The following is a 25,327-nucleotide window of genomic DNA, read 5'->3' as shown; positions in this document are numbered from 1 at the left end:
AATCCTTGGCCTTTCAAAAACGGATATAGTTGGTTTTATCAAGTCCCGGATCCGCCAGATGGTTCAGGTGTTGAGTGGACATGCGAATTTAGCGTACCATCTTTTCAAATGCGGCCTTACCCAGTCGCCAGTTTGTGCTGGCTGTGGTGAGTCCAATGAGACTGTGCGGCACTTTGTAGAGGTGTGTCCAGTTTATTCTAAAACTAGATTTCTCGTCTTCGGGAGGTTAAATGTTTCCCTACAGGAGATTGTGGCATCTGGTAATCTTTATCAGAACTTTCTAGGTTTATTCAGTGCACTGAGCGATTGAGTCGCCATGCTACCTAGTGTCCTGTCACTACTTTATTTGGTTATTGTTCTGCTATCCGGAAACTCTTAGACGGATTTATTGGTCTTGAAGCCCCGGTGTCTCTCAGGAGATGAGGGGTGGGCGAGGAACAATGGGCATTTTGGATTGCCTGCGTTCCTTCCTCTTTTTGGTGGAGCCGCCCGTCTAGAACAATCTACAAATCTACAAAGTAACTTGAAGAAATTTGATTTAATTTAGTCAGTCATTTGGTCCTCTATTGGGGCCTAAACTTAATGTAAAAGTTGGGCTTTCTTCCGTTTATAGTTTTTGAGATTATTTGTTCATTTCCAATTGACCATTTTCCCAAAACAACCCCCTCAAAATATTTAGGTTCGAAAGATCTCAAATTCGCTACTTTAGCACGATTGCAAAGTACTTTCTTCTGGAATAAAGAGAGAAAATAAATTAAAGAAGTTTTGGTTTACGACATAATTAATGCAATCTCATTCTTACGAGTCTTATCCCTAAGAGCTTTCTTTTATTAGTTATGCTTCAACAATAAGCTTTAATAATTATCAAACTTTTAATAAATTTTCAAAATTTGAGAAGAGTTTTATTCAATTTTTTTAATTTCCAAATGGGTTTGCAAATAAGAGTAGAAAACACGTGAGCTACATCGCTGTTGACATTTTTTTAAAAAAACTGTTCTCGCAGCAGGTGTTTGCAATTTAATAACCCTAATATCAGTCTTGGGGATTTTATTTGTTTTTTTGTTTAGATAAAAATTATTTTGCCGGATGATTCTGGCCAAGTCTGGATAAAATATCTGGGATGTTTACTTTGTACTGAAGGGAGTTTTTTTCCCCCCAGCTATACAAATACCCTTACAGTCGCTCTTTCTCACTCACTTCAAGTTTCTGGCGCTCCATCACTTTGTATTCTATCCTTTGGCAATCCAAAGTTATGTCTGTCCAGTTTGCTCACTTAACATCCACTAGAATGAACTTTTTATCCATGTGCTTTTTTTCTTTTTTTTCGTCCCCAACTTAACTTTTCTGTCTCTTAGTTCCGTTTTTTTCAGCTTCTCTTCTTTGCCTAGTGCTGCAGTGGGATTAAATATACATCTGTGTATCCTGTTTCTACAGACCTGTCGTTCTCTTCTCTTGCCTAGCTTTACACTACTTTCAATCTCCGTAGTCTAATATTTAAGGAGCGTTAAAATTAATTACATCTTTATTTAAATTTAAATAGAAGCTCAAAAATAGAACAATTTAGATATAAATTGGATGGCTGATTGATTGAATCACCTGTGGTATGTGTGCTAGTAAGCATTACGAAAAAATTTGCTCCTACAAATTTATTTAAAAAATTAGTTTTTCTGTGTTAGTACAGTCTTTAAGTGTACTTGTTTTTCTCTGTAGTGTTTTTCTGCATGGAATTTAATCTAAAGAGCATGTGGAAAAAATTGGATGAATATTGTAGTTGTAGTTATTCTCTGTCCTCACTTAGCCTGATTTATGTCTGTTTACATTAAAACTGTCCAGTAGGACCGTCAAAAACTGCACGAAAAAGCGTATCGTTGAAAAAACACCCAACTTTTTTTTCTCTTTTTCTATAAAAGATAAAATTCCCAAATTTTCTTTAAAATTAATGGCAAATCCTCCTTTATAACTGTAATTTTTTTTGCAACAACGTTGATTTAGTAGATTTTTAGAAAAAAAAGTGGCTGAAAATGAGCTAAATCGGCATTTTCTAAAAATTGGTCTTGTTCTTGTTGTGGTTACCTTTCTGTAAACATCTAAGATTTCCATGAATGAGGTGTCATTCGATTTGGAATTTCATGTAGATGTGCTTTTTGGGGGACTCGACGCTGTACATCGAATGGGTGAGAAATTAGCCCCATATACTGGTTGTACAAGGAGAAGAGGTCTAAACTTCGGGAGGTGATTCAGCAGCTCAAATGCAACAAAAAATATTCTATTCACTTTGGCCTGATTCTCAATAGTGTCCAAGATATTTGCATTTTTTAACTTTTCCGTCGGATATACACCATAAAAATGGCCATAACTTTTCTATCCTTTATCCTACAACAAATCTGCTTATTTCAAAAGAAAGAGCATTAAATTTCCTATTAACTGGCTTAACCCAGAGCCATAAAATGTTCCTTATAAACAATCTCTTTAACTAAAACTTAACAGTTCAAACTGTCCGATATGGGTTGATCGTCAAAAAGTGCACGAAAAAGCGTAACGGTTGAAAAACACCCAACTTTGACAATTTTTTTCTCTTTTTCTATAAAAGATAAAATTCCCAAATTTTCTTTATAACCGTAATTTTTTTTGTAACAACCCAGATCTGATAGATTTTGAGAAAAAAGTTGCCGAAAATTAGCAAAAAGAGCATTTTCAGAAAATGTTCTTGTTCTTCTACTTGTTACCTTTTTCGTAAACAACTAGTAAATGTATCGAAGAGAGAAGGGTAATGTTTTGAGATTTGGTCTCGCCTAGCTTCATAGCCAAAATTTCTAAAATTCAACCGACTTACTGGATTGGCTCTTCTTACTTCTTTCCTTGAACAGATTTCACTTAGTATTTACCGATTTTTTTTTTTTTTATTATTATCGAAAATGATACTTTTAGAGTGAATAAGTGTTAATATTATATTCAACTAATTTTTCATTACAAAGTGTAAGTTATAAGACGAAGTCTTTAATTGTCCACCCCAGATTTTGTTGTGTTTTTTAATCTCAAAAAGTTAAATTGCTCCGATGGTTGCCTTAATAGCAATATTAACAGAGGACACTGATGTGCGTTGGGTTTTTAAAAAAAATAAGAAGTTAGGGTTTTATAACAGAAGAATTCAACGATTTTATCTCAAGAGAGAGAAGAATCTCATGTTTACACAGAATAGCAGTCAAACTTTTCTATGGAATAAATTTGCCACGTAATGTTTTTAAAAAGAATGTCAGACAAAAGCATTTGTTAAAAGATCACTTAAAAAGCACAAAGCAGACAAAAAGAAAAGAGAGAGAAGGCAATGCAATTTAATTACAACAGCTTTTAAATATTCATTAAATTTTTAATGAAAAATTTAAACCTAAACCTTACAAGAAATTCCCTTTCATTTTTGTGCAATATTATCATTGCATAAATATTTATTTAATTTATATTTTAGAAAGAGAATACATATTTTAACACATTTTCTAATTAAGTTAAACTGCCTGTGGCCATCTCTTTTGCTTTTTTGTAATTTTTAATTATATTTTCGTTAATTTTTGTTACACTGTTAAGTAAGATAAAGTGTTTTAATCATTAATCATTTTTTAATTGGAAATATCTGATTGAAATTTGGAAAATGGATTTCTGTTATTCCCTCTGTCTGTCGGTTTGTCAATATTGAATGCCAATGTGTAATTCAAAAATAAACAAAATCACTGAAGCATTAAATTTTTCAACATCAGATGTCATAATAATGTTTTTGGTCAAATTCAGACAACCAGAGATACCATTTTACTGAATCATTTTTAGAAAGAAAACAGCTATAACGATTTTATGTTAATCGATAATTTATATTTACATTTTCGCAGGATAGTTGTATTAAAGGCTCTACTATTGGTGGGGGTAGTTAGGCTTTTCTCTAAAGTACCATTACTGTTTATTGTACCGTTTTGGTGATGTTTCTCTGAGAGAATGGTGGTTAGATTCTTTCACAAGAAAAAAGTTGGGAGTTCGAAACCGAGAGGATAGTTGTCCAGTAAAAGTCTTGATAGTATTTGCACCAGATATTTTTCTGAATTTCCAAAATTTGTGATGTAACTTGGCCATCTGAATGCTTTGTCCTGGATCTGCGCCAATATTTGCTTATTGGCTTCAGCATCATCAATCACTTATTGCTTCCTAAGCAATATATTAATTGTTCTTCGTGTCACAGTACACTGAATAATTTAGTTTAAAGCCAAAGTTAAGATTTCTATTTAAAGAACGTTAAATTATAATATAATATGGATTAGTTTTCCTCTGTAATATGGATTTTCCTTTTAAAACTGTCACAAGTCTTACTTTCCAGGAAGTTCATATAATTTTTTCCATCTTATCCTTTCCATTCTTAATCCATTTTCATTTGAGCTAATCATTTCCATTCATTATTATTATAACCGTAGCCTCTGCGTATCATAACCTACCTTGCCGATTGTTTTTTTAGTGATTGTTAGAGTGAGCAAGCGAATAAAAGGCTATAGTTGGGAAGCTGACTCTGCAAATCGGGAAGAAAGGTCCTGTTTATTTTGGAACTATTAAGAACTTTGTATTATCCATCGCCGTAAAGTTGCTGTTCACTTTAAGCCACACAGTATGTCATGCTCATCATGGTAACGGTTTCAGTCAGAGTGTGTGTGAATCAAGTGATAGAGAAGCTAGTGTTTAACTTCTTTACAGCATAGTAAGTCCTGGTCTAAAGTAATTTGTGCCTGACAGGTTCAGGTCAGAGTTCTGAAGATAAGGGGATATTGTTTTGGTGGATAGTCCTAACTGGGAAGTACCAGAAGATTTACCTTTCACCATCCCTAATTCCACAAGCAATTTACTGTAAAGGACACCAGAGGTATCCGAAACATTGAACACATATTAGTGTCAACATCTGAGGTTATTGACGCCCGGAGCTTTTTTCAGTGCACTGTCTGCCTCCGGACAATGTTCTCTCGTTACATACAACACTGTCAACACTGAATGAGCTGAAAGATCTAAGGGTTAGCAGCTGAATTCGAACCCGGGACCTCTGCGTGGGAATCCAATACACTAACCGCATAGCTAATTCCTTTCCTGTACTATTATTCTTATTTATTTATTCATTTTTTTGGCGCATCAACTACTGGGTTATTAGCACCTTATTATTATTATATTATTATTATTATTATTATTATTTTTTTTTTTTTTTTTTTTTTTTTTTTTTTTTTTTTGGCGCATCAACAGCTGAGGTCATTAGCGCCCGGAGCTTTTTCCAGTGCACTGCCGGCCTCCGGACAGTGTTCTCTCGTTACAGACAACACTGTCCATCACCGGACAGTGAGCTGTAAGAAGCTCCTAGGAAGAGAAAATCTAAGGGTCAGCTGCTGGATTCGAACCCGGGACCTCCGCGTGGGAGTCCAGTATGCTAACCTCATAGCTAATCCCTTCCCTATTATTATTATTATTATTATTATTATTATTATTATTATTATTATTATTATTATTATTTACACTTCGACGACACGGTCATGTATAAATAAATAATAACGAATAAACGATGCAAAACGCTATAATGATGCAAAATACAGAAAAATCTTCAATATATGATATAAATAATATATTTATTAATATATGATTAAAATTGTCCGGTAGGACAGTTGTATAAGGGTTGATCGTCAAAAAGTGCACGAAAAAGCGTAACGTTGAAAAACACCCAAATTTGACAATTTTTTTCTCTTTTTCTATAAAAGATAAAATTCCCAAATTTTCTTTAAAATGTAGGGCAAATCTTCCTTTATGACTGTAATTTTTATCCAACACAGATATAATAGATTTTGAGAAAAAAGTTGCTAAAAATGAGCAAAAACGGCTTTTTCAAAAATTGGTCTTGTTCTTCTTCTTGTTGTTACTTTTTTTTTTGTAAACTGCGTAGCGCCTAAACGCGCGAAACGATTTTAATGAATGATAAATAATTTAACTTATCACAAATTTATTGGCCTAATGCTTATCTTAGAGTTAACCACAGCGCCGAGTTAGGCTGTTTGATTAAGAGGCGTGGCCCGCCAAACTAAGGTGTATTGCGGTATTAGTTTCCACTCCGCCTGGTTTTGGATTTTATTGTTATTCTGTAAAATGAGTTATTGATAGTAGCCTAATTCCTGTAGGGGCTTTAACTACGATGATAAGGTAAAAAAATAGGAATTACTGTATTTGTTTTTCTAAACGAAGAAACCAAATATTGATAGTTATATTTTAAGGGGCAAGAGAATAAGAAGGTGACATTCGCTGAAGATTTGAATTGGCGTAAAAGAAAATGGAAAAGAACTGTCCAGTAAGAGGCTAAGATTTTCGCGAAATTTATTTGAAGTTTTAAACAACGAGATTGTCTCTTAAACCTTTAAAACGGTAGGTTCCCAAAATTATGTGTTCACCTTGTTACAAAAAGTTTTCAATGCAAATATTTTATCCAGATTAAGCACAAAGTTTATTTAAATTTTAATGTCGACATAAAATACAGATACAGCCCCAGTTACAGGATATTGTAGCTGTGGAAAATTGCCACTTTATCATGTCCGCATACAAAATTAAGATTTAACTGTGATTTAATGTTTGTATCTAATTTTAAGTTTTATTTTGTTTTACATTATTTACTGCCTTCGTTAAATTTAATTGCTTTAAAATTTTACAATACCCAATATCATGTTCGATCGAGTATCTATTTGTTCGTTCTGGTAAACATTATGTACGTCAGCATTAATTAAGTGAAGTTTAACAGGAATGATGGATGAACTCTCTTTTATTTGGCGAGATTGTACGGCTGAGTAATAAATTCTCGTGTTTTCTGTTTTGTTTTTTGATATTTTAAATCTAAAATTATAATTAATGAAAACTAACGTAATTACATTCTCCCAAAGGCGAACAATCCTTCCACCCGTTTACCTAAACCTCACTCCTTTTCCTGCAACAGATTCTGTTAAGTACCTAGGACTCTTTATGGACAAACGCCTAACCTGGAATCCACATACTAGACTCAAACGGAAATGAACTGAACAGACGATTCAAACTTCTCTCTAGACTTCTTGGCAAACGATCTAAACTCTCTCTCATTACAGAATAAACGACTTATCTACTCTAGGATACTGAAACCTGCCTGGACTTACGAAATGGAACTTTGGGGCTCAGCCAAATCTTCCAATATCTACAGAATCCAATTCTTCCAGTCAAAAACACTCCGTCGAATCCCTAATGCTCCTTATTTGGTTTCTAATCATACCTTGCACCGAGATTTCCTTGTTCCTTGTTTCTGAAGCTGCAAGATCCCGTTACATTAAATTCCATACTTCAGTCACCTCACATCCCAATCTTCTAGTAGCTCAACTTACCACTCTACTAGGATATCCTCCCAGGCGGTTGAAGCGCAGTTGGCCACGCGTGAACTGTACCACTTTGGGAGTTTCACCAATGGGTGAATACTTCCCTTATGTATTATACTCTAGTTTTGAAAATAAATAAAGTAAAAAAACAAAAATTAATATACTATAAAACTCCAACGGAGTTTTGAAAAGTTCACGTTTTTTTAAAAAAAATGGAACAATCGCTTTTTGACAGGTTTATTTTTTCCGCCTTTTTCGACTGAAGTCAAACATAAATATTCTCTCTTTAAGTACCAGTTACTGAAGAGGGACACCACAGGTGTTTGAAAGGTCGAACTAGTGAACGTTTTGTGGTTATAAAAAAATCGAATTGCTTGGCTAAATAGATATTCCTGGTTATGGAATTTCTTGACAAATTTGGAACTTTGGTACAGCTCTTAACAGTTACTTAAGAGATTGGTCCACACTTGAGGACTGAAAAATGGTTTTTCAAAGAAAAGTGCCCCCACCAGTCTTCCAGAAGTAACCTAAATCGAATTTTCCGGGCGAAATTTCCCAATTAAAGGTTGTAAATGATTTATTTGTTTTTTAAAAGCCATTATCAAGAAGATCTCAAATAGGAAAAGTCTAATCAACAAAGTTGCACCGTTTCTTTACTAAAGTAGGCTGTCAATTTGATTGTATTGTGTGCCTTGTGGAGGGGTAGGTGGCTAATGTTCCGATTGGTTTAATTTTTCAATTTCAACCACTTTCCCTGAATAATAATAATAATAATACTGCTTGAATATTCAACTTAGCATCATTTCCTTCATCAACAGGTACCAAACAGAGGATACCATACAGAAAGGCGTGATCTCTTATTTATACCCGCAATACGTCACTTTAAATATACTACTAATCGATATTGCCCACCCAGCTGACCGTTACATACCATTTGCACACTAATTGAGTCTAAACTCTTTCTCTTTAAAAATATTACTTATATTTTGTTGTCATATTTTTTATTCTATAGCTTTTATTGTAACGGAATGTTCAACTAGTGTAGTTCGATACTGTTTTAATAAATCTCCGTTTTATTCAGTTCAGAGTGTATTCAGTATCGATGATACTAGTATTAGGGCTGAATTTCATCTAGTTTAGAGTAAAGTATAAATTAAAAAAATTAATTAAATAAACCGAAATACAATAATTAATTTCCTATTTTTGTTTACTTTTCAGGTTAGTGTTCATTGTTTTCTCAATTACAATCAACCAACTTTGGTAAGCGAAATTTTTAATTGTAATAATAGTTAGATATGCTAGTGGCTGTTGATCACATGGACACATTTTTGCCTCAAAAGTTAACAGGGTTCAAAATATGAAAACACCTAAATTAGTTATTGTCTTTTAGTTCAAATACTGTCTGCTTGAACCTATTAGATCTAGTCCAAAAATCTCGGGTCATACAGCTGTGAGTATTTTAAGTTTTTCATTTTAACGAATCATTTATTAGGACTCGGATTAACAACATTCAATCACCATTCATCTCTTCAACTATTCATTTATTCAACAACATGAGGGTAACCAGATTTAATTAAAGCCAAAGTACCATAGTAAACAAAAATCTAAACCTCATTTTTTCTAAGTAATAATTTGTTTTAAATAAATATCCAATCAGATTGTATGGATAAAGGTGTAAAATAAGGGCGGTTGGATTAGCCAATCAGAAGCTGAAACTTTCATGGCAACCATGCTCACAGCCCCGCCCTCTTCTACAGGATTGCAATGGCTGCTTGTTAATTAGTGCAGGCCGTTATAGCTACTTAAATCAAGAGATTTTATTATTTATAATTTACTATATGATTTTATTATTATTTCTCTATTTCTATCTTTGTAGTGCAAGCAAATATTGCTATCGTGTCAAATTTTACTTTTGAGGTACTCCGAGTCAAAAGAAGAAATGTGTTTTTTACAAATTAAAAATATGAAGTTATAATTTAATATGAGGTGCCATTATCGGACGCGACAATAAGTGCCTCTTTACTGGATTAACTTTTCAGTTTTTTTTTTTTTAATTTAGATTTTCTCGAAGTGACTTCTACAGTTTTCTTTAAAGTTGTGCATATTAATTAGTTTTACAACTTTTCCAAGAAAATTCCAATTTAAAACCCGGGCATGTCTGAACCAGCAGAGAGAGGGTTTACTCTCCTCTATAGCTCCATCTCAGTTGGTGCACGTGTTTATTACCTATTAAAAAATGATTAAGGATTAAATGTGTAAAAGAAAATAAAAAAAATATGTCCTTCCACCTGGATTAGAAGCAGTTTGTTGCTGCTATCCTGTTTGTAATTTAGGTTACAGATGGGACGGGCAGTTGTTTAATAGTCAGAAGTGTGGTTCCATTATTGACATCGGATTTCCACATTGTTTGGAGATAGTTTCATTATTAGTTAATGCGGTTTACCAGTTATCTTCTATCTCCATCTGCTTACATGAGATATCCACACTTATCTCACCTGTAAGAAGTGTTCATGAAACGCTAACCAACTTACAAAACTATTAGCTGTGTAAACTATTGTGACTAACTACTGGCTAAGGTATTTTTTAAATAGGTAAATTATTATTGCCGCTTACGTGTTTATTTCAAAATGCAGTGATTCACCTGACAGATATTGCACACGTAATTCTTCATTTAACACCTGCATGTTATTTTTCTGCAGTCGCTAAATAATGGATTATTACCGTTATATGTATTTATGGAGCTGAAATTTCAAACAGTAATTATTAAATATAGTACTTTTATAATGTTTTTCAGTCACTGTTTTACGTGAACTTGATTTTTACACCAAACTTGAAAACAAATTTAGTACTCAAACGAATTGTAATGAATTATAGATACAGAATGTTGTAAAGGGACTATTAGACAATCGCTCCAAACTCACTTTGCCCAAAAAATAACAATTACACAACATAGTAGTGGAGAGGGGGCACACTTGAACAGTTTTAATTTCTCGCCAAATATTTAAAACATTATGATTGGTAATTTTCTCCATATTTTGAGGTAGACCTGTTGTACGAGTATTACTGATTCGGTCTCGTATTAGTGACAGAGTTTTCCTTCGTTTTCATTGTTCGTAAAGTCTGAATTGAGGACTGTTATATTTCGTAAGGTGGAAGTAAAATTTTTGTTATAGCTTTAGAACTGTATTGTAGTGGACAAGGTGTAAGTATTGTTAGTCCTTATTAACATTTGGAATTCGTATTTTTAAATCTAGTATTTACAAAAGTCTATTTGCTTGCAAACAGTGTTGGATATTATATTTTCTTTTATGGAAGGAGAGGGGCCACATTTCAACATCTCAGTTAAAATGTGCCCTATCGACCTGCAAGTTTGTGACTTTTTTTTGTTTAATCGCAGAGAAGGGGAAAGTGGTCCGAAGCTACATTAAGAAGCGCAACAAACCGAATATTTTGTTCAAACTTCCTAAACCCATCACACTTCGGGTACAACATCCCGAACTGAGTCATTCTTGATTTTTGAACTAGATTTCAGCGGTTTAAAAGAGAAAGTAATGTAGTAGTGAGAGAAATAACTGATAGAAGGTAGATTCAGAGTAAAGTAGTATCATTTCTTTCTATTTTATATTGTGTTCAAAGCTACCCCACCAGTGGGGCAGATATTAACATTTGACACAACATTTTTAAATTAAAAAAATATAGATATGTATGTAAAGTACCGACTGTTTATTGATATAGATCTGTTAAGAAGACTTGAAAGTTGTAGAAAACAAAATAAAAAGGTTCAATAATACGATTCTGTGCACTCTGTAACAGAAAATGAAAATTCTGTTCAAATGTGCCCCTCTCCCCTACTAGCTGCCATGTACACTTATGGACTAGAACTGTACGGTACTGCGAAACGCACAAACCTCTACTGCATTCAATCCTTACAATCCGAAAATCCTTCATATCATAGTAAATGCTTCCTTTTACATCTCAAACCTCACCGACCATAACGACTTAAAAAATTCTGACCTGCGCGACATGCAATTGTTTAACTGCTGGACAACTTATCTCCTGACTGCCTTAAATAAAACCTGCCTTGTGCTTATACTTCATCCTGTGTAAAAGTCTGGGAGGTATGTTTGACTAATAAGCCTGTTGAAAGCCTTGCCAGGAGTTATTAACCAGGGCCCTTTAGGTAAGCAAACAAGGTCTATTTTCACCCTAAACACATTAGATTTTCGTTCCGGGTATAACCACTGTATAAAATCCTACATAATTACAAAAGATTAAACTGATTTAAAAGGTATAAAAGGAAAAATATTCCGATTTGTGTAGGTTAGGTAGGCATAATAAATTAGCCACTCTCTGCCTTTCCATTTCAGTTACATGGTTACGCACGGTAGTGCTGTAATGCACGGCTGCATCTCCGAGTTACGCAAGGTGAAAGAACTAGGTACTGCTCTTCTGGTCTCTAATTAATGCCATTTTTTTTTATAGTTCATTATTTATTTGAAAAATATGCCCCATACTAGACTGAAAAGACAAGAAAGAAACTAACCAACGCTACAAACTTCTCGCCAGACTACTTGACAAACGATCTAAACTCAACCTACAAAACAAAAGACTCTTATACCTGTTGTTATCTACTTAACGCTCCATTCTATATTTCTAACCTCACCATTCATAATGATCTCAAAATCCCTTTAATTAACGACCTTACTAACACTCGTTTCTTAAAATTTCATTCCTTTACAGCAGCTCATCCTAATCACATTTAATTGAACACTTATCTTCTTCCACATTACCAGGTAATCCTCCAAGGAGATTGGAAGAGAATATGGCTCCGAGATCTACTCTCCTCATAAGAGTAGTATAGTGCATCTATTCACGTTAATGGAGTGTCGCCATTGGGTGCCTTCTCCTATCTTCATTCACGACATTTTATTATATCATATTTGCTTGTTGCAACAACCGTTTCAGTCGCAAATTTCAATAAAAGATTTTAAAAAAACAAAACAAAATATGCTAACTAATATTTATGTTCATAAACTTTAATATTATTGCAATTTTATTATACTAGCAAAAGCTTTTTTAACCATTCTAAATCAAATAGTAGCTCACTGACTACGTACTCGAATAATTACTGTCGGAAAACTGCATTTTTAGGATATATACAGTCATTAGTTCGCCTAAGTGCAACAAAGAATTAATCCAAACGTTTTATCCCAGGATTTGATTCGATAGTTTTTGGTGCTTAATGGAGTTTTAAATAAAACGGAAATAAATGGGTTAATTTTATTAAAAAATTAAAGGAAAAGTTGATTAAAAAAAATAATAATAACTATAACACGAGCGGAAGGTTAAAAAAGGAAAATGGGGTAGAAATCTGCAGATAGTGGAGCGAGCATTGGAAAAGAAATGGAGAGCTGCCATTTTGACTTTGGCATGGCAAAGAAAATGATGGAAAAACTCAGCTAGAAATGAGGGAAAGGCAGCCAAATGAATAATAAAGCAAGTAAATAAAGTAACTAAGGGAAATAAGTAAAATAAAGTGGGCATGATAAAGGTTCATCAATGTATTCCAGTTTGATCAAGTTCCTGCAAAAAGAGAAAATTGCACACAATTTCCCTTCTATTGAACTGCAGACTTCTCTGCGCTTATTAATTCTTAATTCTGTTAGCTCGGTTAAAAATTTCATCGAGAATTGCTTTTTTTTTTTTTTTTTATTTGCGAACATTTTTTTTATAAAAAGTTTCTCTATGAATGTAAATTAAAGTTGTGGTAATTTATTAATAGGTTTATTTGGCCTTGTTACTTGAATACACAGTTCCGTCGGCGTGGCCAAACTAATGATAAAGCAGCCTAAGGGAGGTCAAGTTGACGGCAGTTCTTACCAGCGTCTGTACCACCAAAACGAGCTCACCTTGACCGTTTCTTGTGAACGCTAATTCTTCACTGTCAACTGTCGCACAGCATATTTGGCCATCCTTAGTTATCTATCTTTATTTTATTTTTTGTAACCACCGCTTTTTGCGTTTATTTATCCTTCTCCCTCTTTTATTAGCAATATATTTACAACAGAAGAGTGTGAGAGAAATCATAAAGTGAGAGAAACACTCTGAGAATATTTCGGAGTGATTTGGTGATTATTTACTTCAAGAGATTTCTTAGTCACTTCCGATTCAAGGCACGAGTAGGATTTTCCTGGTAGGTAAGATGCTAGGAGCTATAGTAGAGCGTCCAGATTTAGAGTTCAGATTGTTGGCTCTGAAATTAGCGATATCAGGATTTCATTAATCATTGATTAAAATAACACGAGTAAAGAAGGATTTTATGTTATTACTGTTCATTATTTTTGGTGATTGAATCATAGTTTCAATAGGATGAAAAATTAATGCCAGTTTCAGTCATTATAAACTTTATTGTGCCGAGCTTTCGACCTAGGAACTAGGTCCATCTTCATGGCTGTGGAACATATTTACAGTATTAACAATTATATTACCAATTAATTATATTACAATGAATATGTATAATGTAACGAAAATTTACAAAAATATTTACCTAATTTATGGATTTTATGGATTATAGCATGGTTTTGAAACGTAATATTGTCCATTAAAGATTCTTTTGGGGGGATTTTTAATGATTAAATGCGTTTAGAATTGCAATGTTTGGTTGGATCCCATACTTTTGCTCTATGTGTGCCCATATCGATCTTAACAGTGTTTTGTGGATATTTAGTTTGAGATTCAAATCAAGATTTGATCTGCGGTCAAATAGTCTGGAAATAGAATAGAAATAGAATAAATATTTATTTCAATAAAACAATAATACAGTCGAGCCTCCCATAAAGGACACTCTCACTAGGGACCACCTCCATTTATGGGCAGTTTTTGGATTTCCCTGTTTTACCCCTATACACTTTCTATATAAAAGAACCTCCGTCTAACGGACACTCTACATAGCGACCGCGAACATTGATTTTGGGGAACTGATTATATGTTACACCTCCCACTAACGTCCACCTTTTTATTAAAAGTTCGTTTAACGCGGTTATCAAAAGAATTATCCCCTCTCAAGTTTTTGTTTTTTTTTCTGGTTTTTCCTAAAGTATCCTATATAAGCTCCATACATCTTGTACCATTTTAATCATTTTTCAATATAACTTTGGACGAACAATATCATTTTTTCCGATATGTCTCCCAAACGAAAGTGGTTAACTCTAGAAGAGAAAATAAATATGTTGGAAGATTTTGCAAAAACCATATCGAGCCATCGTCAACTTGCCCAAAGGTTTGTTCTATTTTTCTAACTTGATGCATATCATATAGCTAAATAATTATGCAATTATTCGTTTTTAAATCTAATAACAATAAACAATTTTTGAATAGATGTTTGGAAAAAACCCATATTTTTCATTATGAAATTTGCCTACCTTCTTCTAACGGCCACCTCCAAACAGCGGCCACTTTGCTTTCCCCCGTTAGTGTCCGTTATTGAGAGGTTCGACTGTACAAAAAATAAACAAGTGAAGTGTAATGAACAAAACCTTCATAATAGTGCTATTAGAAAGGTTAAGTGAGCAGGATAGGAATGCAGGGAAAAAAGGAGAGGAAAAACCTGCAGCTAGTGTAGAGAGTTAGAGGAGTATCTGTTTTATTCTTTTGTGTCTGTACGTTATAGAAGGATCTGTAGGAGGCTATGTCGCAACAGAGTGGATTAGGACAGTCTAGGATGTAAAGGAGTTTCAGCAGACGATTTTGGATATAGGAGTGTACAGGGATATAATGGACGCAGTCTAGTGGAGTGAGTCAATTCTAGTGCGTCATGGAGAGTCAGTCGCTAGTCTCAGAAATTTTGTTTGCGTTGTCCTGGAGTTTCTTGATGTTGCTACTACAAGTCAGGATTCCAGGCAGAGCAGGGGTAGAGCAACACAGGCCTAATGACTACTTTGTAGAGGAGGAGGTTTGTTGGTCACAGTCATTTGGTAGTCACTTGGAAAGTAGAGGAAATAATAGTCGTGTAGACAAAGTTTGCCTGCGTTTACTTTGTCCTGAACGTGTTTAGTAAGTCAGTTTGTTGTCCAAAGTTAGGCCTAAGTATTTAACGTGGGTAGACCACAAATAGTCTGGAATGTAGTAATGAAACGTCTGTCCATGTCTTGAGGTTTCCGTCTGTTATCCGGGTTCCAGGTTGGTCACTTGTACAGTTTCAAGTATTGCTCTCTCATCTGGTAATAGTAGTAATTTCATTTAGGTGATTATGGGAACTAACACATTTCCTTAAAATAATTTTTACGTTTACAGATTATGTTCGTTATTGTTCCGTCTGTGAAACCAAGTTTCAGAAGATTTAAGTGATTATTTTTGGTAAACTCACAATGTCTTGAACTGGATCTATTTTCGAATAGTTGTGTCACCAACAAACGTTGAGATAATGGTGTTTGGTGGGGGATTAAATGGAAGATAATCTTTGAATACGAGCTCAATCAAAGACGGAAATATTGAGCACCATTTCATTTACTCTGTAGCCCGGTGCATACGTTCTGTGCGTCGCCGCTATTTTGGTTTGAATGACAATAATTCGAATTTTGCTTTCATTCCCTAAATGTGGACTACTAGTTTAAATCTGGTTTTTCTTTAATTCCAAAATAGTTATCTAATTTTTTTGTTTTTCTTTTATAAATATTCAAGTGTAGTTTAAACTTTATTTTTATGAAATGCCAAATCATAACTAACCTAATCTAACCTTAAGATAGACCTTCATGTTTGGCAGGTTGCGTCATATCACGAAAATAAAAACGGAAATGATGTGAACAGCTAGCTGCATGTTATTACAAACCAAATTGTTCTATATCACTAATCAGTTCATGCAATTTAATATTGTTACAAGTTGAATATTCAGGTGGGTTTTGGTGTAGTGGTTACAAAGTAGTAAGGTTTTGTTAGAGGGGCCTGGAAAAAAAAATAGGCGATTACTTTACTTTGTTTTACTCAAGTTGAATTCTAGAGAAGCATATGCATCGTATCTTAATCATTGGATGATAGACAACGTTGAATATGGCCTTAAGCAAGAAGTTAAAAGATGGCTTTAGATACAATATGATGTTCTATAATAATTTATTCATTAGCTTTCTTTAAAGTTTGGACCATTAATAGAATGACTGACAAGTTCGTGTAGCAAACTTAGCCCTCATGGCATTTGCATTGTAATACTAAATTGAACGGTAGTCCTAAAATTGAAATTTACATATAAATAACTTACTTACAAATCTAGATACTGCAGATGATTTGTACACAAATGACTAACACAAGACTTAAAACAACTTTATTATTTCTCAAATTGAAAACGTGATTAGGTCTACAATTCTAGGTAATATCGATGAATTTATCAGTCTCAGCACGCAAGTTTATTTTTTTTTTTAACCACTTCTGACAGGAAATCAAAGGTTGAATTTGATTTAGACAAAATTTTATGTCACTACTAACCGTTAGCGACCAAAAAAACGTGTGTCTGTGTCATGGACACGGCCGTGTGTTGTACGTGAATACGTTTACCTAACGGGTTAAATTTTTTATATAAAATATTTTTATTTATGTATTTAGGATGAAATCAAGGAAACAAATCGACAATCGAACACAAACTATGCCCATACAGTCCGTTGTCCATGTAGAAGCGATTTCATCATCCACTTGCATAATTTCAACCGCCCCAGCTGCAGATGTACTGACACCGTCGTTGATCTGCTCGGCCGCATTCATTCTTTTACGTTCCCGGCACAGCTTGACTCGGTCATATGGTGTTTTATTATTACCATTCGATTGTACTTGAGAAGCCCTTTCCAACCGTATACGATCTCTGTATTTGGTTTTGGCTTTTCGACGAGTATAGGCCGACATTATATATTGTTGATAATATTTTTTTATTCAAACTCCTTATTATATTCACTGTCACTATTTTATACTAATGTTTTATATACAATCGATAGATTGTGACGACAGCTGACGATTAAAACTTAAACGAACATCGTAGCTTCTCCGAGTCAAAAGTTATACAAATTGCAAATCTCGATACGCAGCAAAATGATCTCAAAATGGCGCCGCTTCCCCCTCCATCGCGCGCGATTCGTCACTGTCCTCGCTTATCGTAATGAATTCTTTGATCCTTTAGCTATCCAGTGGTCTAATTTAATTTTGGATGTTGACGATAGATTCGAAACTACAACGCCAAACTGTATCCCCCGATTTTGTTATCATTAGTTTTTTTGGATTGCCACCATATGATAGCAAATTTAAAGACGTATTCACGTCAAAAACTTGGAAGTCAAATTCTCTACACTGAACTTATAATCAATATCTGATGAGCTATGATGATAGACTTGCGTGATGCTTCGGTTAAAAAAAATCAGTTATATAGCTCCAATTTTTACATCCATTGTAATCATGCAATTAAGATAGACACTGCTGGCATAATATTAAATAATTTTTTTTAGGAAGTTGAATAATGGCTGCTGTCGATATTCTTATGCAATTTAAAGTGATAGCGTGGGAACGTTTATCTAACATTATAAATAATAACTAGTTATAATCCAAAAAATTAAACATTACATTTTTGAAAATTTATTTAAAGACAACGGCCTTCTAGGCCAACAGAGTTCTAAAAATATACACAAACATCAATTGGGGTTGTTGTTGGTTCTATTGGTTTCCTGCAACAGAATTACACCTGTTTCCTTAAATCATTTTAATTGCACAAATCTTACGACATCATCTCCACCCCCGTGAATGGTTGCACTGCCAAACATTCATATTTATTTTTTCCCTTCTCTTAAGATAAGCTAAATTAGGTAACTTATATCTTGTTAGATTTCCTAATTGAATATTTCTCTATATTTATATTTAAACTCCGAAAGATTTATTTGAAGTGAAATCTACTAGAATATGATAAGGATTTTATTTCTTTGGTTTCCGGCTAGAGCTTAAAAATAATTTTGGGCCTTCCTTCACCCAGCAAATGAATAGAATTATTTAATACTTAGCTTCAGATTACTTTCTTGCATTGTAAATCTTTTTTTGGGCGTCACCTTTCACACAGCCTTGTCTTGATACACTGTGCGAGACCAGAGAGAATTGTGGGCCGACAAACACACACATAGTTAAGACATCTTTGAAAGAGATTTGCGATGGTGATAGGAATGAGTACATTTCTTAATTGGGTTGTTTGTTAGAATTTCAGATTTTTTTGTTTTTCCACAGGGCGTAGATGTTGCAAAAACTTCATGAATATTTTTAACTTCTTCTAATCTGTTATTAAGTAGAGTAAAACTGTAAAATTGTACACGTTTCCTTATAAATTGTTATTTTTTGGCTAAACTTCCCTGTTTTGTAACCTAGAGAAAGGTTCCTTACATTTTTGACCTTCTGACTAACAACACTATATCTTGGAAACTACATGTGATAGAGAATATTTGCAGATAAGCATTTTAAAGGGGGTAAATAAATTAAAGAAAACTAACAAATATCTTAATACTTGCCAAACACGCTAATCTTAAAAAAGTCAGGGATGAGAAACAAAGATATAAAAAAAAAAGTAAAGTAATTGAAAAATAGTTGATATGGCTGAGCGACAATAGTAGACCTTCCAGGGCAATTTGGGTGAGCAGACTGAAAATAAGAATAACATAAAATAAAGGAAACACTCAGAATACCTTAAATGAGAAAATATTTATATATTTACAATTAATTCAGTTGTACACGTACACATAGTAGAGAGGTTTAAACCACAAACGATATAAATGCAGACTTACAATTTGGTACCTTACGAGACATACAATTACAATTAGCACGTGCTAGGCTTTTGATTACAATTTATGTTCCTTTGCTATTACAACAATTATTAACCTTGACACAAACTTCACGACATTAATGGCCATTAAATATTAAAGTCTTCAAGGAGACACAGGACAGGGGACCTACACGCCGGTGTAGCAGGACGACATCTTGATCATGGCTGGACTTGGCGGAACTGACATACAAGGTGACACAGACTTCGTAACCGTTGAGAAGCCCCCGGGTAACTGGCTCATGGTCCCAGCACAAGCTGGAGCCCCAACTCCTTCCTTTTCTCCAGTTCTGCCAACTGTAGACTGGCGGCGCGACCAGAGACACACGAAAAATCATAGGCGTGGGGCCGCACATCTTTTCGAGGATCGAACAGAAATGCCTATTTTTCCATGCGGGCTATATGTCCAAGTATCAATTATAGATGCCCTGGACGGTGCCGTCTAGCAAACATAGTTTACTGTAAATTTCTTTTAATTAACCATGTTAAATAAAATCCAAGGCCTAAGACCGGGAATCGAACCCAGTACCACAATACATACGAGGGTCGTTTGAAAAGTCCGTGCAAAAATAAAAACTACTTAATTTTTTGGGGTAAACCTTTTTTATTTTTCAACATAGTCTCCTTTTAGGCTTAAACACTTCGTCCAACGCTGCTCTAGTTTGTTGATCCCTTCCGAATAATAGGATTTGTCCAAGTCTGAAAAATAGCCATTCGTTTCTGCAATCACCTCCTCGTTTGAACAAAATCTTTTTCCCGCCAGCCATTTCTTCATATTGGGGAACAAATAGTAGTCCGAGGGAGCCAAGTCTGGAGAATAGGGGGGATGTGAAACGAGTTGGAACCCTATTTCTATTAATTTTGCGACCACAACTGCTGAGGTGTGAGCTGGTGCGTTGTCGTGATGGAAAAGGACTTTTTTGTGGGCCAATCGTGGGCGTTTTTCTTGCAGCTCGGTTTTCAAACGGTCCAATAACGATGAATAATATGCACCTGTAATAGTTTTACCCTTTTCCAGATAGTCGATGAGGATTATTCCTTGCGAATCCCAAAAGACAGTCGCCATAATCTTTCCGGCCGAAGGAACGGTCTTCGCCTTTTTTGGCGCAGATTCCCCCTTGGTAACCCATTGTTTAGATTGTTCTTTGGTCTCAGGAGTGTTGTGATGTATCCATGTTTCATCCACAGTGACGAAACGACGCTTAAAGTCCTGCGGATTCTTCTGGAACAGCTGCAAACCGTCCTTGCAACACTTCACACGATTTCATTTTTGGTCAAGCGTGTGGTATTAGCTTTACAGGCCTCGCCTCTTAACCACTCGGCTACCGTAGCACCTAAATAAAGAAATATTTTGGTACAAAATAGGAACCCGCCGCTACTTTGCAATAAAAATATTATTGTAATGGTAAAAAAATATTTCGTTTGTAAAATGATGGATACAAAATTTCTAAATTTTTAAAGGTGTATCATCCAACTTGCAACTTACATTACATTACAGCTACATTAACTATAATTACATAATGTATTGAATTATTAATTAACTAATTACGGTAACCTGATCTCTCTTGAGCAGCACAAATGTTTCGATATGTAATTACCCGATTCTGAAAAAATGAACGGCTAACATGATTTCATCATGATGTTTTCTTGATTAAGATAATTTTCTGTTGAATTTAAGGTTTAAATATTGTGGTACACCGATATTTTCTGCTGTACCGTTTAATTGCCAACGCTTTTATCTCAAACAGCAATGCCATCTCAATAATATTTATTGAATAGAACGATCATATTACTGTTGGTACAGATTTCTACATAAAATTCTATTTATTTATAGGAAAAGATATTTTAATCATTTATATATCGCTGATTTTTTATGATTATTATGTATCTTGATTGATTTGTTAAGATTTTTATGACTTTTACCATATTCGTTCTTTTTTATTACCGTTGTTTATGTGATTGGTGATAGCATCTGCAGGAAGTAATAGCATCAAACAGCTATGAACAGTTAACTCTTAAAATGGAAATCAATAAGAGTTTATCTACGCAATAATTGCCTTTACATTCTCAATTTAAAAAATTCTACCCAATTTTTTTTGTCAAATAATATCTCTTGGAAGTATTAGAGTTCAGATATCTTTGCTTAACTTTTCATATAAGTATTTGTTCTTAATAGAAAATACATATGTTCATTATTATTGGTTTAATTATTACTTTATTGCAATTAACTTGCTAAAAGATCTTTTTTTATTCTATTTACGTATTTCACAACTGCATACAATGGTGCAACAAGCAAAAATCCTGAAGAAGTGAGAATATACAATACATACAAGCGCATATATATATGTACACTATATGGATTAGCGTGGTATAACGTGGTCGGCGATCAAGTATTTGGTAGCGATTAGTCAGCAGCTTTTACTGCAGACATGTCAAGACAAGCTGGGAGGATAGGTGGTTTAATGGTCACGGGACCATCGACGCGCATCCTGAGTTTGTGTGGAGGATTAGTCGGGAGTGTTCTGGGCGAGCGAAAGCTGATTAGAGGATTGTAATGGGAAGCTAATGTGGCTTGGAATTTTAAGTAGCAGGATTGGACTAAGTCTGCCTGAGAAAGAATATTTAGGTCTGTGTGGATGGTGAGGTTGAAAACATAAAATGGGACGTTTGCTATGGTTCTTAGGATTCAGAATTGGAAGGTTTTATATATGTACCATATAATTCGAGTCCTTATGATTCTCATAGGAGCGAACAAGGTATTCTAACTTTTTATTTTGTTCAATTACATAATTTATATTCAGGAGGAGAGGATGAAAAACTTCGGGAGGTGATTCAGCAGCTCAAATGCAACAAAAAATATTCTCTTCACTTTGGTCCTATTCTCAATAGTGTCCAAGATATTTGCATTTTTAACTTTTCTGTCGATATTCGCGTTTTTCACCATAAAAACGGCCGTAACTTTTCTATCCTTTATCCTACAAATGTCAAACTTTCAAGTGGAAACGTACTACTGTAGGGGCACGACTTATATTTTGAGCCTTGGCAACACTGAGTGTTGTCAGGTGCTATCCGACGTTTCCTCTTGAAAGTTTGACATTTTTGACCATAACCTTCTTCAGAACGTTTTGTTATTTGAGCGCGATTTGTGTTGTTTACAGTCACTTGAAAATTGTGTCTCAGCGAAAAAATGGAATTAACTCGTGAAAAATTTTCGTGCAATGATTTATTACGACTTTCGACGTGGATTATCAAGACAGGAGTGCATCGATCAACTTACTTCCACTTTTGGCGATAAAGCCCCATCCTTTGCCACAGTGAAACGCTGGTATAACGAATTCAATCGTGGTCGTCGTTCGCTCACCGACGAAAGTCGTGAAGGTCGTTCAAAATCAGTTGTTGTGTCAGAAACACTGATGCTGTGCAAAAACTAATAATGTAAGATGTGACATACTGTGAGATTGAGGCAACCTTAGGCATTAGTTCCACCAGCATATATAAAATATTGCATGATTATTTAGCCGTGAAAAAGGTTTGTTCTCGTTGGATCCCACGTAATCTGACAAAATCTCAAAAAGATGCTCGTGTCGATTGGTGCAAACAAATGCTTAAGAAATACAATGGCGGTGCTTCAAAAGACGTGTATAAGATTGTAACAGGTGACGAATCATGGATATATGCGTATTCGCCGGAAACTAAACAGCAGTCGACTGTATGGGTGTTTCAAGATGAACCAAATCCAACAAAAGTTGTTCGTGCTCGAAGCACTTCGAAACAAATGGTCGCCTGTTTTTCGGAAAAACTGGTCATGTGGCAAGAGTGCCTTTAGAGGAACGTAGAACGGTCAATTCTGAATGGTACACAACCATTTATTTGCCGGAAGTCTTCGATGAAATAAGGAAAACAAACAAGCGCCGTCGGATCATTCTTCATCAAGACAATGCCAGCTGTCACACATCTCGTCTAACAACCGACTATTTGAGCACTCAAAAAATGGAATTAATGGGTCATCCGCTGTACAGTCCTGATTTGGCACCAAATGACTTCTTTTTGTTTCCGAACGTCAAGAATAAATTACGTAAACAACGATTTTCGTCGGCAGAAGAAGCTGTTGATGCATTCAAAAACCATGTTTTGGAGGTATCTCAAGCGGAATGGAAAAATAGCTTTGACAAGTGGTTCGAACGTATGCAGAAGTATATAGATCGTAAAGGAGAATGTTTTGAAAAACAATAAAGTCATTTTCAATGTCAAATTACTGTTCTTTTTATTATTAGGCTCAAAATATAAATAGTGCCCCTCGGATTACGGGGAAAGGAAGATTAAAAACAAAAACGTAACCAATTTTTCGTTTAAAAGCCTTTTTTTTAGCATTCCAAGGCTAAATATAAAGCTAGTAAATCTAAAATTGTTCACAAAATATTGTGGGTTTATAGTAGCTAGGATTTGTAGGTCTATAAATCACTGTTAACTACATGTTTTATAATTCACTTCTTTAGAGCTGGTTTATTCACCAATTCCTCTCTCTACTTTAAACTTTTAATGTTCATGATAAAGAAATACCTAATACTAATTACTCACTAATTGTAAGTCAATCAGTTTATTGCAAAATTTCGTAAATCTTTTGTAAATATTCCAAAAATTCATTGTGTGACAGTTCAAAAATGAAATATAAGGAAATTAATTCGATTATAATTGGAAATTGATTGTTTAACTCAGTGTCCCAAATAACGGATCTCGGAGATACAAAAGGAAGAAAAGTTATTGCCATTTTCAGTTATTATTTTGTATTATGTTTTACAACCTGGGGAGTATGTCACATCAAAAGGGCTGTGGAACATATTTTTTACAGTAATAGATCGAAATGTACATTAATTTCATACACAAAAAACACAGTTTACAATTATTATGTACATTTTTGCTTCTAGGTTAGTACATAGTTTAGCCAATTAATGTAAATTATAGTCTGTTACTGTTAAAAGATTATCTAGTCCCCAGGTCCGAAAGCTTGGCACAAAATAATATAAAATTATGACTGAAATTGGCTCTTATCCTGTTAGATAAATGATTCAGTCATCAAAAAAGGATAAACAATATTCTACAATATTGGAAATACTTTATTTTGACTGACTAGGATATCTTGAATAAAGTAATATACTATAAGAAATTAAACTTTAGCGACAAATTGCTCGTAATATTTTACGAATAAAGGCTATTTGGACCACCAGAACTTTACATTTGGTTCGACATACAACTTCGATATAAACTCTCTCATAGCTTCCAAATATAATCAACCGAATTTTAAATGAATCCGAAGACTTGTTGAATTAGTTAATAGAAATTATTTGTATGAAAGATGTAGGAAAGGATATTCTCTGAGTAGAAAAGTCATCGTCTTTGAAAGAGAGGTCCTTGAACCTTGCCACCTGATGTCATCATCAGTTGCCATTAAATGACATTGCCAACTTGCCATCCATTCCACTCTAATATCTTACTGATCTTTATCTCTTTCTGTCTTTATATAAATTAAACAACCGACCTTATGTTTCAACAGATTTTTTTCTCTTTTTAATTAACAAAAACTTATTTCAAGGCATTTCTTTTACTTCCTTACTCATTTTTATTATCAGAAAAATAAAAAAATTGCAATTTAATTATATTAATTTTTTAATTTCTTGCTTTTACTTTCTCCCGTTCCTGGTTAGTCGTGTCGACATTTTCGCAATTTAGATTTCATTAAAAAATATTCGTTTTAGAAACCTCCGAGTCCAAATATATTTTTTTAAAATGTTATTTGTAAAAACCCATTTTGGGGGCTTGAAAACATCAACAAAGATATTTGTGGTAAATGCAATACTTAAAACCAAAAACTGCAGGATCACAATACCTATTCTTACCACAAGAGAGGAGAGAAAGTTTAAGGAAATTTGCAAGTTTAGTGCGGAAGAAGATTTAATTTGCTTATTAACATATTTAATTATATACCATTTCCAAAAACTCCTGATTATCGAGAGGCCACCATTTTTTTTTCGTTTGCCTTATTTCTCATTATTTCCATCGTGTACCATATAATTTACATATGATTAAACGTACACTTCCTCCCTGTCCTTCGATAATT

At 34.2% G+C, this 25,327-nt stretch overlaps 1 protein-coding gene across 5 annotated transcripts in view; it reads left to right on the top strand.

The window, feature by feature from the left end:
• LOC141451120 (protein fem-1 homolog CG6966) overlaps positions 1-25,327 on the top strand; it is a 357,494-nt gene that overhangs the window by 148,258 nt on the left and 183,909 nt on the right. For 2 of the 5 annotated variants that reach the window (XM_074122228.1, XM_074122229.1), the window contains one exon: positions 8,604-8,645. The exons of the other annotated variants lie outside the window; for them this stretch is intronic. In XM_074122228.1, coding sequence (XP_073978329.1) covers positions 8,604-8,645 — 42 coding nt within the window. The remainder of the gene's footprint in view (positions 1-8,603; positions 8,646-25,327) is intronic. 5 annotated transcript variants of the gene reach the window in all.

The sequence above is a fragment of the Rhodnius prolixus genome, unplaced genomic scaffold (genome assembly GCF_049639745.1).
Source record: "Rhodnius prolixus isolate KJV_2025 unplaced genomic scaffold, Rpr scaffold_8, whole genome shotgun sequence".
NCBI classification, from domain to species: Eukaryota; Metazoa; Arthropoda; class Insecta; order Hemiptera; family Reduviidae; genus Rhodnius; species Rhodnius prolixus.
Note: the sequence above shows the minus strand (reverse complement) of the source record. Positions and strands in the feature narration are given on the sequence as shown.